This window comes from Tachyglossus aculeatus, chromosome 22, assembly GCF_015852505.1.
Source record: "Tachyglossus aculeatus isolate mTacAcu1 chromosome 22, mTacAcu1.pri, whole genome shotgun sequence".
Classification (NCBI taxonomy): Eukaryota; Metazoa; Chordata; class Mammalia; order Monotremata; family Tachyglossidae; genus Tachyglossus; species Tachyglossus aculeatus.
This window is the reverse complement of record NC_052087.1, coordinates 7,797,459-7,813,531: the sequence shown is the minus strand read 5'-3', so window position 1 is coordinate 7,813,531 and position 16,073 is coordinate 7,797,459. Positions and strand designations below refer to the sequence as shown.

The 16,073-nt window shown below is 43.0% G+C and overlaps 1 protein-coding gene across 3 annotated transcripts in view; it reads right to left on the bottom strand.

Moving 5' to 3' along the window:
* Positions 1 to 11,601: 11,601 nt before the first annotated feature.
* Positions 11,602 to 16,073, bottom strand: part of QSER1 (glutamine and serine rich 1) — a 75,055-nt gene continuing 70,583 nt past the window's right edge. For all 3 annotated transcript variants that reach the window (XM_038764893.1, XM_038764892.1, XM_038764891.1), the window contains one exon: positions 11,602 to 15,700. In XM_038764893.1, coding sequence (XP_038620821.1) covers positions 15,560 to 15,700 — 141 coding nt within the window. In that variant the 3' untranslated portion in view covers positions 11,602 to 15,559. The remainder of the gene's footprint in view (positions 15,701 to 16,073) is intronic.

Below are 16,073 nucleotides of genomic sequence, written 5' to 3'. Positions count from 1 at the left end.
GTTCAAGTTAATCTTTGCTTAAAAGGCTGCCCAGTTCATCTTGGCAATGGCTTAGCTTGGTTTATGGATATACAGTTTACATATTTATTTTCATTCTGGTTTATATTAAGAGTCAATACAACCTAGTAGAAAGATCATGGGTCTGGGAGAGTGGAGATTCAGGTTCTAATGCCAGTTTTGCCACTGGACTTGCCACGTGACCTTGGACAAGTCACTTAACTAGGGAAATAATATAGCCTAGTGGAAAGAACACAGACCTTGGAGTCAGACGATCTGAGTTCTAATCCGCACTCTGCCACTTATCTGCTTTGTGATCTTTGGCAAGTCACTTACCTTCAAGGTGCCTCTGTTCCCTCATCTGCAAAATGAGGATTCAATATCTGTCCTCCCTCCTCCTTACTCTGTGGGCCACCAAAGGACCTGATCATCTTGTCTCTACCCCAGCACCTAGTACAGTACTTGGCATATAGTAAATGCTTACCAAATAGTATTATTATTATTATTATTACTATTGCTTTTAGTATTATTGCTATCATTATTATTATTGTTATTAATCTTTCCTAATTCACAGTTTCTTCATTTACTGAAAGGGAATAAAGTGCCCGTTATGTCTTTCTCTTGGATTAAAAGCTTGTGTGGGACAGGGGCTCTGTCAAATCTGATTTTTTGGTGTCTACCCCGGTACTTGGCACCCTTAATCAGTATTGTTATTGCTGCTATAGCTAGAGAACTACATTGATGGAGTCTCCTGTCAGATAACGGATGAACTCTGATCTCAAACTTCAGGACAGACAATCTGTAGGGAAGAATTGATTATAGTCCTAGTGGTTTTCTTCACTCAACCCACCAGTTTGGGGTTTTTTTGGTATGTTTTGTTTTTTAATGGTACATGTTAAGCGCTGGTTATATGCCAGGCACTGCACTTAACACTGAGGTAGATACAAGACAATCAGGTTGGACACTGCCCCTGTCCCACATGGGGCTCACAGTCTAAGTCAGAGGGAGGAGGATTTAATCCCCATTTTATAAATGAAGTAAGGGAGGGACAGAGAAGTGAAGTGACAAGCCCAAGGTCACACAGCAGACAAATTGTGAGGCTGGGATTAGAACCCAGGTCCTCTGACTCTCAGGCCAGTGCTCTTTAATAATAATAATAATGATAGCATTTGTTAAGCGCTTACTATGTGCAAAGCACTGTTCTAAGTGCTGGGGGGGATACAAGGTGATCGGGTTGTCCCACGTGGGGCTCACAGTCTTAATCCCCATTTTACAGATGAGGTAACTGAGGCTCAGAGAAGTTAGGTGACTTGCCCACGGTCACACAGCAGACATGTGGCGGAGCCGAGATTAGAACTCACGACCTCTGACTCCCAAGCCCGTGCTCTTTCCACTGAGCCACGCTCTTTCCACTAGGCCATGCTGCTTCTGCCTGTTGAGTTAATGCAGTGAGTAAGCAGGAGTACAAAGTACGTCAAAGTACACGCAATGGTGTTTTCTGTGCAGAATCCATTTATAGCTGAAGTGACCACAGTATAGTGCTGGTGTTTATACCCTAGCACCACAAATCAGCAGGCGTTGGTTACTTGGAAGCACCAAAGGTGTTTTTCCTGCCCCTGTTCAGGATTCCTGCTGGGCTTTTCCGATTTCTTGGACTGCCCAAGATAGCTCTCTGGTCAGAAACCCCTTTACTGATGACATAGACCCAGCAAGCAGAATCAGGGCCAAGACATCAACAGCCTTTGGAGACCTAGATTTAGGGTGCTAAGCATCGAGGACCACATTCATCTGGAAGGGAAGCAGCACCCATATGCTTTGTGGGAAATCGGGTCTTATTTCTGCAAGAAAGCCCTACTTGTCTATTTGTTTTGGATACTGAGAAAAAACTGGCTGAAAAAAAAACTGTATTCTTAGAGAAACATCTCTAAATGTACACGTTTAAGTCTGCCTTAAATGGGTTTAAAAAGCTATCTGAGTGGCAAAGAACCAACACTTCTTATCTGTGAACATCCATGCCATCTTTTAGGGGTGAAAGGGATAGCTACCTCTATGCTCCTCAAGTCATGGGAGCAAGTCCCCTGTTTTTGCTCTTATAAGTTCCAGTGCAAAATACAGTGGGAGGCACCCTTCTAGAAGATGGATGCCTGTCTCCCCAGACTTTGGATCCTTGGCTGGGTGGGGATGGGGAAGAAGACAAAGTCCTTTCCAGGAGGAAGCAATATGTCATGTCTTTACCCTCTACCTAGTGGGAATAAACTCTGCCTAGTACTGCAACAGACAAGTGCTGCAACAGAAAAATGTTGGCTAGGGTCTGGCTTCCCTTCAGGCAGTACTACTATCTCCTCAAGTCTCAGACCCAAGCCTCAGTCTGGCTCTTGTTTTAGGCCTCTGACTGCTCTGTACCTCTAACTCTTACTCACCTCTCTCATCACCTCAGCATGAGACCTCAAGGGATAGCCTGGAGCAATCAAGCCCTGGTGGAGAGCTGTTTGGCTGGAGTTGGTAAGTATGGAGTAGTTGACCGGGCTCTGAAAATAAAAAAAATGTGACCGCTTAAGTCCCCGTAAAAGTTGGGGAAGTGAACAGTGCTATGTATCAGTATTCCCAGATCCTTGTCCGCTCTTGGGTCAGGTCTGGGTTGGGGGTGTGGAGGGAAAGCTGGACCAGGTCTGGGAATTTTGGCTGGGGTGTGGGGGTATGGGGGGTGTGTGTGTTTTAGACTGTGAGCCCACTGCTGGGTAGGGACTGTCTCTATATGTTACCAACTTGTACTTCCCGAGCGCTTAGTACAGTGCTCTGCACACAGTAAGCGCTCAATAAATACGATTGATGATGAAGATGATGATGATGTGTGGGCAAAAGAGGGAAGGAGAGGGCTAGGAGTTGAGCCTAGACTGGATAACCCAAGTCAGATTGGAAGAATGACCAGAGGTGGAGGGGTTAGAGCTGGGATGAAACCAGAGTCAGGGTTCAGAACTTTGAGCAGGAGTCTGGTTCAAGAGCAGGGGCATAGAGGAAGTAGAGATCCTGGTTGTAATAATAATAATTGTGGTATTTGTTAAGCACTTATTACGCGCCAAGCACTATATAAAGCACTGGGGTCGATTCAAGATAATCAAGTCGGACACGGTCCCTGTCCCTCCTAGGGCTCCCAATCGAATGGAAAACTGCTGGGTGTCCTGAAAGAATTTAATTCAAACACCAGGACTGTCTTGGAAAACCAGGCTGTTCTGATTAAATAGATGCCAAGTTTTTGCTTGTGGGTGAACGGGAGCAACTTTCATTAGGGAGTAGTCAGGCTCGGGAAAGTTAAGGCAAAAATTGTGATTTGGGGGGGTCTTTTCAGCTCCATTTGCTTTTTCCAGCCTTCCTGGGGAGCTCCTCTCGGGTCTTGACAGAGGTTGGGGTTGAGCGAGGCCGGGAGTTTAGCCCACAAGCTGGGAAGGTGAGAACAGTGGCTTTACCCCAACATCCGGAAACATTCCAGGACAATGGTCCTCATGGCTCCTTGGAGTTGGCACTTAGGCCTGGCTACCCTGGGTGGAAAGAATCCTCAAGAACAAGCACAGTCCATAATCCTTTCTTATTTCACTGAAAAATGAGCCACTTATTAATCCTCAAAATACATCTATTTTTTGGTACCACTAGTTTGGAAATCCTGCCCCTAAAAATCTCAACTCCTGAAGCGTTTGTCTTTTCCCCCCTAGCTTTAAAGCAGCTTTTTGGCCCCACCTCAAACTACGTCTGCCCCCTCTAACTCATTAGTTTCAAGATAGGTTTCTAACATAAATGTGTCGGCAGTCCAGTGTCTATTTAAGAAAACTAGCTGTTCGGCCAGCGCTACAGCACACAGGCTAGCCTCCCGACCCTGGGAACTACACCGCTTCTCCAACAGAAAACCTCCTGCCCTTCAAATTAGATGGGCTCTAGAAAATGGCTTTGGAGGAAAATGATCTCACACAGCTTTTCCAGTCTGGTGGCTCCCTTAGTGCACATTAACCTTTCCTGCTTCTAGAAGCAGCTAAAAGAATCTTACTGAACCAAGGAGTTAAAGCTGAGAAAGGATTGCGTTTCTAAATCCCTGTGGGAGGCCAGGTGATGAAGCCATGGGGTGAGCACCAGAAGGTGTAGCAATGCCAATTTCCGGGTTCCAAGAGGACCTCGGATCTTGGTTCATAACTCCCCCGCCTGGCTATTTCTAGCCTTCCAGTAAAGGCTAGCTTTCCAATCCCCACCTGAGTGATGGGTTCTAATCCTGACTCCACCACTGGTCAGCTGTGTGACTTTGGGCAAGTCACTTAACTTCTCTGCGCCTCAGTTACCTCATCGGTAAAATGGGGATTAAGACTGTGAGCCCCACATGGGACAACCTGATTACCCTTTATCCCCCCCCCAGAGCTTAGAACAGTGCTTGGCACATAGTAAGCGCTTAACAAATGCTATCATTATTATTATCCTGCAGGGGTGTTGCTCTGACCCACCAGTCTGAAGATTTCCTGTACTTAGCTCGTTGTGGGGAAGGCAACATGTCTGCCAACTCTGTGGTACTGTACTCTCCCAAGTGCTCAGTACAGTGCTCTGAGCATAGTAAGCACTCAAATACCATTGATGACGATTAAAGGACTTGATTTCTTGAAGAGAAATGAGAGCTAGTGAGGTGACTGAAGAAGTGAAATGGGAATTGGCTTGGGTTCAGAGGCACCTGGGACTGGAGCCAGTTCTAGACAGGAAAGACTTTGTGTCTTTGTGCCTGAATCAGCCAGAGACTGACTGTACAATATCTGTCGAACAAAGGCCCCAACTCCCAGAAAAGAACAAATAATTGAACACTCTGCCAATGGAAATAGGATGTCCAGTGCCATCACTACCCTACCCACCATTCTTCTGAAACAATTTTGCTCCATTTTTTTTAACGGTACTTGCTAAGCGCTTACTATGTGCCAGGCACCGCACTTCATGGTCAACCACAGAAAACGTTTAACAAAGGCCACACCTTGGAATGTCTTAATAAAAGGCTGCACTGCTCCCTTTTATAAGGCTTTCTGCCACCAGGAGTAAAACAAGCAGCTTTTTGTTATCATCCCTTTGACATTCAGGAAGGGCAAAAAGGTGAGCGTGCCAAACCACTTCCTCACCAACTTCCCTTTGACTTTCACTCCAGCAAGTTTCACCTTGAATTCAACAAGGGAAAGACCAAGCCCCAACGAAAGGATGAGTTACGTCTGATTAGGGAGAGGGGCATTCATCAGCGGAGCAGGGATAAACTTGATTGGGAACCTGAACGGACAGGCCAGGCTGTTACCTTCATAATTCTGACGTCTGTGTCAGCTCCTACGGCTCAGCAGCGGGTTTTGAGTGGGATTGGACACCTTCCCTAATAATAATGATTATGGCATTTATAAAGCCTTACTCTGCGCTGTCAATGGTATTTATTGAGTGCTTACTGTGTGCAGAGCACTGTACTAAGCCCTTGGGAGAGTACAATATAACAAGATAAGACACACTCCCTGCCCTCAGTGAGTTTACGGTCAAGACGGGGAGACTGACATTAATAAACATAACTAAATGACAGATATGTACCCAAGAGGAAGGGGGATGAATCAAGGGAGCAAGTCAGGGCGATGCAGAGGGGAGTGGGAAAAGATGAAAGGAGGGCTTAGTCAGGGAAGGCCTCTAGGAGGAAATATGCCTTCAATAAGGCTTTGAAGAGGGTGAGTGTAATTGTCCGTTGGATATGAGGAGGGAGGGAGTTCCAGGCAAGAGGCAGGATGCAGGCGAGAGATCGGTGGCGAGACAGACGAGATCGAGGAATAGTGAGTACGTTAGCATTAAAGGAGTGAAGTGTGTGGGCTGGGTCATAGTAGAAGAGTAGCGAGGTGAGATAGAAGGGGGCAAGGTGATTTAGGTCTTTAAAGCCAATGGTAAGGAGTTTCTGTTGGATGCGGAGGTGGATGGGCAACCACTGGTGGTTCTTGGGTGGGGAAACATGGACTGAAAGTTTTCGTAGAAAAATGATTTGGGCGGCAGAGTGAATTATCGACTGAGGTGGGGAGAGACTGGAGGCAGGGAGGTCAGCAAGGAGGCTGATACAGTAATCAAGGCAGGATAGGGTAAGTGCTTATCTTAATGTGGTAGCAGTTTCGATGCAAGTTATAAGGTGAAATGCATTCCCTGTCCTACACATGGCTCACAATCTACTTTAGCTCCATTTTACAGATGAAAAATCTGAGACCCTGACTTCCTCAAAGTCATAGAGTAGGCTAGGCTGCTGCCTGCTCAGTTAAAGTATGGGGAGGGAGATGACAGGAAACTTGCCATGGTTTCCTTACATTTGGTCTCATTTCTGAGCTGGAATCAGAAGGAGGTAAAACCAAAATAACCTTTGCTTTCTGCCAAGACTGTGCCACGTTAGGCATGGCACAATCTCCGAAGAGGATGTTGTCTTTAAACACCAGGCCTTTCTGCTTAGGTATATTTTACAAAAATTGAAAAAAATATTTATTTTTACAATAATTGATTAGTTCCAAGTTTCTTAATGCCCTTTGGACTCTGCTTCCAAAAAACCTGACTCTACCAGAGCTCTAAGGCCTAGCATATAAATTTGGATTCAGATATTAGGAATAATGAAATTTCCCTTCCACCTTCTCATCTCATTCATCATAAAAATAAATGGGGTCAACAGCTGGGGTTTGTCCAGATTACTGCTTTTTCTTTAAATGTAATCTCTTCGAAAGTGACTTGTTTACACACTCCCACAATACTAATGCATTATACATCAGTGGAGACTGAAAAACCCTGACTTCCTGACATAAAGTAAACAAATATTATTTTATTGTGGGGTCAGTTGAGTTGGGGAGAGTCTCTCCTATCTCTTGCCCGACTAATAATTTTAATATATCCGATACAGATCTATAGAAAGAAAAACTTGCTAATAAAAATCATTCTCCTGTCAAGCCTTAGTCATTGAATCCCCTTCACAAACACTCATCATCATCATCATCAATTGTATTTATTGAGCGCTTACTGTTTGCAGAGCACTGTACTAAGCGCTTGGGAAGTACAATTTGGCAACATATAGAGACAGTCCCTACCCAATAGTGGGCTCACAGTCTAAAAGGGGGAGAAAGAGAACAAAACCAAAGATACTAACAAAATAAAATAAATAGAATAGATATGTACAAGTAAAATAAATAGAGTAATAAATATGTACAAACATATATACATATATACAGGTGCTGTGGGGAAGGGAAGGAGGTAAGATGGGGGGATGGAGGCAATGTAGACTGCTTCCATTGTTAAAAATCTGAATTTTTTTTTAAATGATTTTTGTAAGCACATACTATGTGCCAAGCACTTTACTAAGTGCTGGGGTAGATACAAGCTAATCAGGTTGGACACAGTCCACGTCCCATGTGGGGCTCACAGTCTTAATCCCCAGTTTACATATGAGGTAACTGAGGCCCGGAGAAGTGAAGTGACTTACCCAGCAGACAAGAAACAGATGCAGGATTAGAACCCAGGATCTTTGACTCCCAGCCCTGTGCTCTTTCCACCAAACCACACTACTTAGTGGAACGGACCAGACGATAGTGGTAGTGCAGTGCTGGGGTCAACATGAGAAAGCGCGGTAGAACCACTGGGGAGTCTAATTGAGCCAATGCCCTGGGCCTAAGAGACAGACCAGCCCAGAATATAACAGGATTGCCCCAGGAATCAGTGGTTCTTGGGTAGAGCCCAGAAACAACAGCTCATCTCCAGGAACTTTGGCTCAGCATTGAAAAGCATCATTTCCTGGTGAGAGGAGGAAGCAGAAAGCAGTCGGGATTGAAGATGATGGGAGCACACAGGCTACTGGGGAAAAGAAATTGCTTTAAATCTGGCATTAGCATGATCAAACATGTAGTATTCATGCAGTTTTGTGATACCTGTGTAACAGTTTATATTTAATCCATCAATAATATTTATTGAGCAGGCCACTGTAGTATTCATTTCATTCATTCGATCGTATTTATTGAGCACTTACTGTGTGCAGAGCACTGTATTAAGTGCTTGGAAAGTACAATTCAATCTATCAGTCAATCGTATTTATTGAGTGCTTACTGTGTGCAGAGCACTGTACTAAGCGCTTGGGAAGTACAAGTTGGCAACATATAGAGACAGTCCCTACCCAACAGTGGGCTCATAGTCTAGAATTCAGCAATAGAGACAATCCCTGACCACACCAGGCTTAGTCTAAGGGTTGAGAGCCCCATGTGGGACATGGACCATGTCAATCAATCAATCAATCATATTTATTGAGCGCTTACTGTGTGCAGAGCACTGTACTAAGTGCTTGGGAAGTACAAGTTGGCAACATATAGAGACAGTCCCTACCCAACAGTGGGCTCACAGTCTAAAAGGTTTAAAAGTCTAAAAATGTCCAACTTGATTAGCTTGAATCTATCCCAGCACTTAGTACAGTGCTTAGCACATAAGCATTTAACTACCATAAAAAAAAAATTAGAGAAGCAGCATGGCATAATGGATAGAGAATGGGCCTGGGGTCGAAGAGTCACTTTGCTGCTGAATGACCTTCAGCAAGTCACTTAATTTCTCCATCTCAGCTCCCTCATTTGTAAAATGGGGATTAAGACTGTGAACCCCATAGGGATTGTGTCCAACCTGATTAGCTTACAATAAATACGGTATTTGTTAAACGCTTCCTATGTGCCAAACACTGTTCTAAGTGATGGGGTTGATACAAGGTAATGAGGTTGCCCCACACGGGGCTCACAGTCTTAATCTCCATTTTACAGAAGAGGTAACTGAGGCACAGAGAAGTGGCTTGCTCAAGGTCACACAGCAGATTAGAACCCATGTCCCCCGACTTCCAGCTCCGTGCTCTTTCCACTAAGGCATGCTGCTTCTCTTGTGTCTACCCCGGTACTTAGAATAATAATTATTACGTCATTTGTTAAGTTGCTATGTGCCAAGCACTGTTCTAAGCACCGGGGTAGATAGAAGGCAATGAGGTTGTCCCGTGTGGGGCACAAATACCATAATTATTATTACCTGTAGAATGCTGGGAAGCCACCAGTGACTGAAAGATGCTTCCAATATCCTACTTTCCCTCCAATGATCTGAACCACCCCCCTCCTGCCGGACACACACACAGACACAAACCTTTAACGTCGCACCCAGCCCGCTCATTCCCATCCAACCTGTCCCACCTCTCGTATTTGCTCCAGCCACATCTTAATGTGGAACCCCTACTCCACGGTGGGCAAACTCCTCTTCATCCTCAATTTGTCCCCGGCCCAGTCTCCCCACAACAAGAGGTTAGGGGCAAAAGAGATGAGAATGAGGCAGTGACTTGAGGCTGACTTGAGAGAACCGAAGCCGGCGGGAGAGGCACAAGAATAAGTAGAGGGGAAGCGATCATTGAAGGGTTTTGAGGAGTGGAGAAACATGCAGAATGACATTAAAGAAGCAGAGGGGAAGCAATCATTGAAGGGTTTTGAGGAGTAGAGAAACATGCAGAATGACATTTTAGAAAAGTAATCTGGCTGGCAAAGTATGGACTAGACTGGGCAGAAACTGGTGGCTGGCAGACCAAAGAAGATGCTGATTTTTTTTTTTTTATTAAATAGCATTTAACACTTACTATGTACCAGGCACTGTACTAAAAGCTGGGGTAGATACAAGCTCGGCAGGTTGGATCCAGTCCATGTCCCACATGGGACCCACAGTCTTAATCCCCATTTTACAGATGAGGTAACTGAGGCCCAGAGAAGCTAAGTGACTTGCCCAAGGTTACAGAGCAGACAAGTGTAATGATGGTATTTGTTCAGGACTTACTATGTATCAAGCACTGTTCTAAGTGCTGGGGAGGGATATAAGGTAATCAGGTTGTCCCACGTGGGGCTCACAGTCTTAATCCCCATTTCACAGATGAGGTAACTGAGGCCCAGAGAAGTTAAGTGACTTGCCCAAGGTTACAGAGCAGACAAGTGTAATGACGGTATTTGTTCAGGACTTACTATGTATCAAGCACTGTTCTAAGTGCTGGGGAGGGACATAAGGTAATCAGGTTGTCCCACGTGGGGCTCACAGTCTTAATCCCCATTTTACAGATGAGGTAACTGAGGCCCAGAGAAGTTAAGCGACTTGCCCAAGGTTACAGAGCAGACAAGTGTAATGATGGTATTTGCTCAGGACTTACTATGTACCAAGCACTGTTCTCAGTGCTGGAGAGGGATATAAGGTAATCAGGTTGTCCCATGTGGGGCTCACAGTCTTAATCCCCATTTTACAGATGAAGTAACTGAGGCCCAGAGAAGTTAAGCGACTTGCCCAAGGTTACAGAGCAGACAAGTGTAATGATGGTATTTGTTCAGGACTTACTATGTACCAAGCACTGTTCTCAGTGCTGGAGAGGGATATAAGGTTATCAGGTTGTCCCACGTGGGGCTCACAGTCTTAATCCCCATTTTACAGATGAGGTAACTGAGGCCCAGAGAAGTTAAGCGACTTGCCCAAGGTTACAGAGCAGACAAGTGTAATGATGGTATTTGTTCAGGACTTACTATGTATCAAGCACTGTTCTAAGTGCTGGGGAGGGACATAAGGTAATCAGGTTGTCCCACGTGGGGCTCACAGTCTTAATCCCCATTTTACAGATGAGGTAACTGAGGCCCAGAGAAGTTAAGCGACTTGCCCAAGGTTACAGAGCAGACAAGTGTAATGATGGTATTTGTTCAGGACTTACTATGTATCAAGCACTGTTCTAAGTGCTGGGGAGGGACATAAGGTAATCAGGTTGTCCCACGTGGGGCTCACAGTCTTAATCCCCATTTCACAGATGAAGTAACTGAGGCCCAGAGAAGTTAAGTGACTTGCCCAAGGTTACAGAGCAGACAAGTGTAATGATGGTATTTGTTCAGGACTTACTATGTATCAAGCACTGTTCTAAGTGCTGGGGAGGGATATAAGGTTATCAGGTTGTCCCACGTGGGGCTCAGTCTTAATCCCCATTTTACAGATGAGGTAACTGAGGCCCAGAGAAGTTAAGTGACTTGCCCAAAGTCACACAGCTGACAAGTGGCGGAGCCAGAATTAGAACCCGTGACCTCTGACTCCCAAGCCCGGGCTCTTTCCACTGGCCATGCTGAGCTCCAGACCTGTGTTCTTTCTACTAGGCCACGCTGCTTCTCAGTGCAGTAGAGGCCAGGATACGACAAATGTTTAAACCAGCACGGTAGTCGTTTAGACAGAGAGGAAGGCGTGGAGGGGGACGCTGGAAATGTGGAATAAAAGTGGAAAGATTTGGAAGCAGGCTAAAAATGGGGGTTGGAACAGGTGAAGACAAGAATGCCAGGGTTGCAGCATGAGAGAGGGGGAGGATGGTCGTGTTTCTAAATGATGGGGAAGTCAGGAGTTAAAGAGGATTTAAGAGGGAGGATGAGTTCAGCTTTGGACACAGCTGGTGGTGCTGGAGGAAGAACAGCTAAATTTTTATTCTGTCAACTCGGCGTTTTCCAAATTCCAACTTAAAATTTGTAGTTGCTTCTTGACAGGATAGCATTTTTGTTCTGTAAAAAAAAATAAAAAAAAACCCAAACTGAGTTTTTGTTTAAAAAGTGTTTTCTTTTTTAATGGATTTAGTTAGTAACATCAAATGAATATTATACAAAACTGTCCTTTCACATTTCCGTACATTGTATTATGGACCTCTTGAAATTCTGGCCTAAAAATGCATAAGGTGTCTAGTATCTTTATTTTCAATTATTGTCATCACGTATAAAGGTGATATGCAGAAACATGCATTAGTTAACAATGATACAACACGGTGTACGTTGTGCAATAGTGCACAGCTAGGTGCGTTGTTGTGCGGCTAAGTGTCAAGTGCCATCAACACCATTGGAAGCAATAATCCTGGGTTGTGTCAATTCTATTTGAAATATTTTCGCTGAAAAGCACTTCTTGGAAAACAGAAGGAAGATGTCATTCTAAACATTCAAATACATACAATTTCTAGAACTCTGACCATTTAATGCAGTTTTCAGGGTACCTACGGCTTCAACCCTGATGCTGTCCTGGCAGATCTTGGAAGTTGCAGATTGGAATGTAGCTTTTTCAGAAAAATGCATATTTCACGGAGAAAGCTTTTCACGTCGAGGCAAACTTGGAAAGCAATCTTAAAACATGAGTCCTTGGGTTTTCACTCTTTGATTTAAAAAGTTTTAAAAAATATTGCTAACATTGAAATATTTAAAAAAGGCTTTCCTTCTTCCTAGGGCTTCCTACTTGATCTTGCAATGAAAAAATAATGGTGAATTCTTATTGGCGTCAGATTAGTTTACTGTAGGGGGTTAACACTTCACTGCAGGATCAAGAAAAAGGAGACTGGGCTGTAGTGAGAAATATTTTTTTAAAAAAGTTCTTCTCCAACCAGCTATCTGAAATAGGGGAAAAAAAGATTTTTTTTTTTTTTTTGCAGTTTTTCTTGAGCTGTGTGTGTCACAAAAATTTTGTCCTGTGGAGTGACATGTGGCTTTCTTTAACACCCTTCACCTTCAGCAATCCCACTTTATGGCCACCATTCTATTGGACTAATCAATCAACTGTATTTTCCGAATACCTACTGTGTGCAGACCACTGTACCAAACGCTTGAGAGAGTACAACGGATGCAGGAGACACAATTTCAGAGTCCAAGGAGCTAATACAGTTGAATGCCTTTGGATCTTAGCAATGTCTCTGAGTAACTGCAATGAAAGAATATCTTTACAGCCATCAAAAACTCCCTCCTTTCCTCTAAGAGCTGAAAACTTTGATTTTTCTTGTGACAGAGGCAATTAATGATAGCATTATAATGCCGGTCCCCAGTGTTCGTTTACATTTGGAGAGTGGAGTCAACCGTTAAAGAGCCTGAAGGCTTTTCATATGGCCAAAAGTTCAATTTATAGAGCTAAAATGAAAAAGTAGGTTAGTTTTTCTGCAGGAAAACACAGTTCATTCATTTAAACTAAAAAAAGATCGACTTTTTTTGCCAACTGAACAGTAAGGATGAAATTATGGCTAGTAGTTTGGTAGCTATTTCACTGTAACCAAGGTAACTAATGTTTCTTCTTAAAGGCAAACAGGGTTTGTTTTTTTTTAATTGAAAGGTTTATGGTGGGTGAATGGGTTAACTTACTATAGAGTTTTGTGTTTCTACAACATAATTCTCACCCTTCCAAACTGAGAGTGATAAAAATTAGTTCCATCCAAAGCAGGCAAGACCAAGGCTAGGAAGGCTAGAGAGAGAACAAATGGGCAGTTGGTTAGTGATGGATATTCTGACTGGGAGGGGTGGATTACCTGGGTGCTATCTTTGCCCCGGCTGCTGTCGAACAATCAGTCGTATTTATTGAGCCCTTACTGCGTGCAGAGCACTGTACTGAGCACCTGGGAGCGTATAATATAAAAGAATTGGAAGACGCGTTCCCTACCCATCCTGTCATAAGTGCCTGCCAGCTTCTCAATCTACAAGTTCCACAGCCTTCCTTTCTCCACCCTCCCGTTCATGGGGTTGAGGGGGTCCAGGACTGACCACGGCTGCCTTGGACCTTCCTCCTCCCCTTCCTGTAAATTCCTCTGACGACGCTCCCGCCTTCGCCCATCCGTCCCTCTCACATCTGAGCTCCCATGAACGTCAAGTCTGGCAATTACACAGTGTACTATCCTCAGGGTAGGAAGCTACCTGAGCAAGTATTAAGAAGCTTAAAAGGGGGGAACATTACCTGGCTATAAAACTTCCACGGTTAAGTATCTTGTGCCTAATAATGTGTACAAGCATTAAAGAATTATTGCTTTTGACAAGATAACCATCAGAAACAAGTTTACTACCTCCACTCAGACCCAAATATTTTTTTCTTAATGGCATCCGTTAACCACTTACTATGTGTCAAGCACTGTCCTAAGCACTGGGTACACAGGGTTGAATGTTTTCCCTCAATGTTTTCCACTCGATATGATTATTCATTACCTTATTCACCTCTTCACCACGCTTAATGAAGCTTTACATAACAAATTAGGCCATTAACTCAAAATGAAGACATTGGCAATATCCACACAAGCATGTCTTATTTGGGCATTGAGCATTAACACTGCTTTCTTGACTAGAATTAAGGCACTGAATGGTGGTTAAAATGACAAACAAAAGCATGACAGTTGACAATTCCATTGAGATCCTAAAAAAGGGTATTTTTGAAGGACTCTAGAAAGTCTTTTTTTCCCCAAACAAATAAGGCATCTTGTTGGCAAATGTAAATAAAACACACTATTGGGTAGAACCTAGTACATTCACCGTCTGAGCAGAACGACTTGGACTGCCAGCTGTTAGGAAACAAAGGAAAGCACCGAAAGCATGGATCAAGGTTGGCAAGGCACCAAAGGAGAGAAGTCATCCACCACTTCCAGTTCTAAGAGTTAATGTAAGCTGTGTTCAACACTGCACACAAGCTACTCAATCGTCAAGCTTTGTTATCCAGAAAGTAAAACTGTAGTTACTTCCCCTTTTAACAAATCAGTTAATCAAGTGCTAGTTTAGTAAGAAATTTATTTTCGTGTATCAGAAAATAACTGCAGTGTCTAACACAACTACACCTATTAAGCAAAACTAATCTAGTACTGAATGCGTATACTGGTTAACACTGACGCAAACCTGTATAGACAAATGGTTATCTCAAGATATATGGGAAATCAACATAGAAATGAAAAGGGTTGACTGAAAACGATGAAAAGTGTATTACAAAGATACATGAAACATAATTTTAACCACAATATTTTCTCTGTGAAAAATACAACTATTAGCAAGATAAAATGTACAAGTGAATTTTTTTCCAAAGAAAAAACACAGTATAAAGGAAAATACTTTTTTCAAAACAGGGAAAATAGGTCATTGTTTTTCTCATTACAATATAATTTGACACAAAAAGCAGTCATAGGATTGCACCAATTCCACATCCAGTTTCCTGAACATGTTAATAGTAAAAGGAGTCCATAAAGCAGAATGTAAATTTCTGAATTTTAAGATGGCAATATTCTTTTACAGAATGTGACGGCACACCAGCTCTGTTTACAAAATGTACAATACTCTTGATTTGATGGCCAGACATAAATGCAAATATCTGCTTACCTCTACCCTCGTTATTCTTTCTGGTGTTTAGCCAGAGGCAGAAAAAAAAAAATCAAGGTATTTAAGTGTTATCTCTATAGTAATAAAGAAAATTATACTTAGTGCATGCTGTATCATTTGTCAAAAACCATTTCTGAAAATAACTAAGTTACTCAACAGTTTACAAAATAGAAAAATCATTCCTCGGATTAAAAATGTGGTAACAAGTCCATCTGCAAAGGACAAAGTTCCTTGGCAGGATCACTCTCCCATAGCACAGGTCACAGCACAACTTCCGCAAGAGAAGCTCATCTAGAGCAAACAAGATGTTGGTCTGGCTTCCTCTGGAATTGGGGTCCTTCTCTCTATTTTGTTTTCTTTATCACATGAGTGCTGTAGAAAAAAAATCACTGGGGAAAATGTTTTCATGAGCACTTTTGTTGCACATGATTTAATAGTTCACCAAACTTTTCAAAAAGGTCTTCCACCCATTTTATGTTTTTCATACAGAGCTGTACAATCTCTTCCTGTCCTAGATCTTCATTTTTTTTCTGCACAGAAGAAATCTACAAAGATTTAAAAGCACATATTAGAAGATACTAAGGGCTTTAATATGTGGTTAATCTTTACAATCTCAAGGGCATATTTTGCTACGTTTAAGGTGTGTTCACCCATCATTACAGGACATGCTTGCTTTCACATGGAAACTTCTATGCTTCCTCCCAGCAGTGAAAAAAGTGGAATCCTATCAGCAGAGAGGCCATGCCAGCACAGAACTGCCATTTATCTTTTTTAGGATTCTACACCAAGACTCCACACCAGAAAAACAAGACATATTTCCGTGCCAATCAGGAAAAGTGGCAGAATTGGACAAAATTACGTAGAAGATGGTGCTTTATTAATGGCTACACCTGAATTTTTTGCAAATTTCTACCAAAC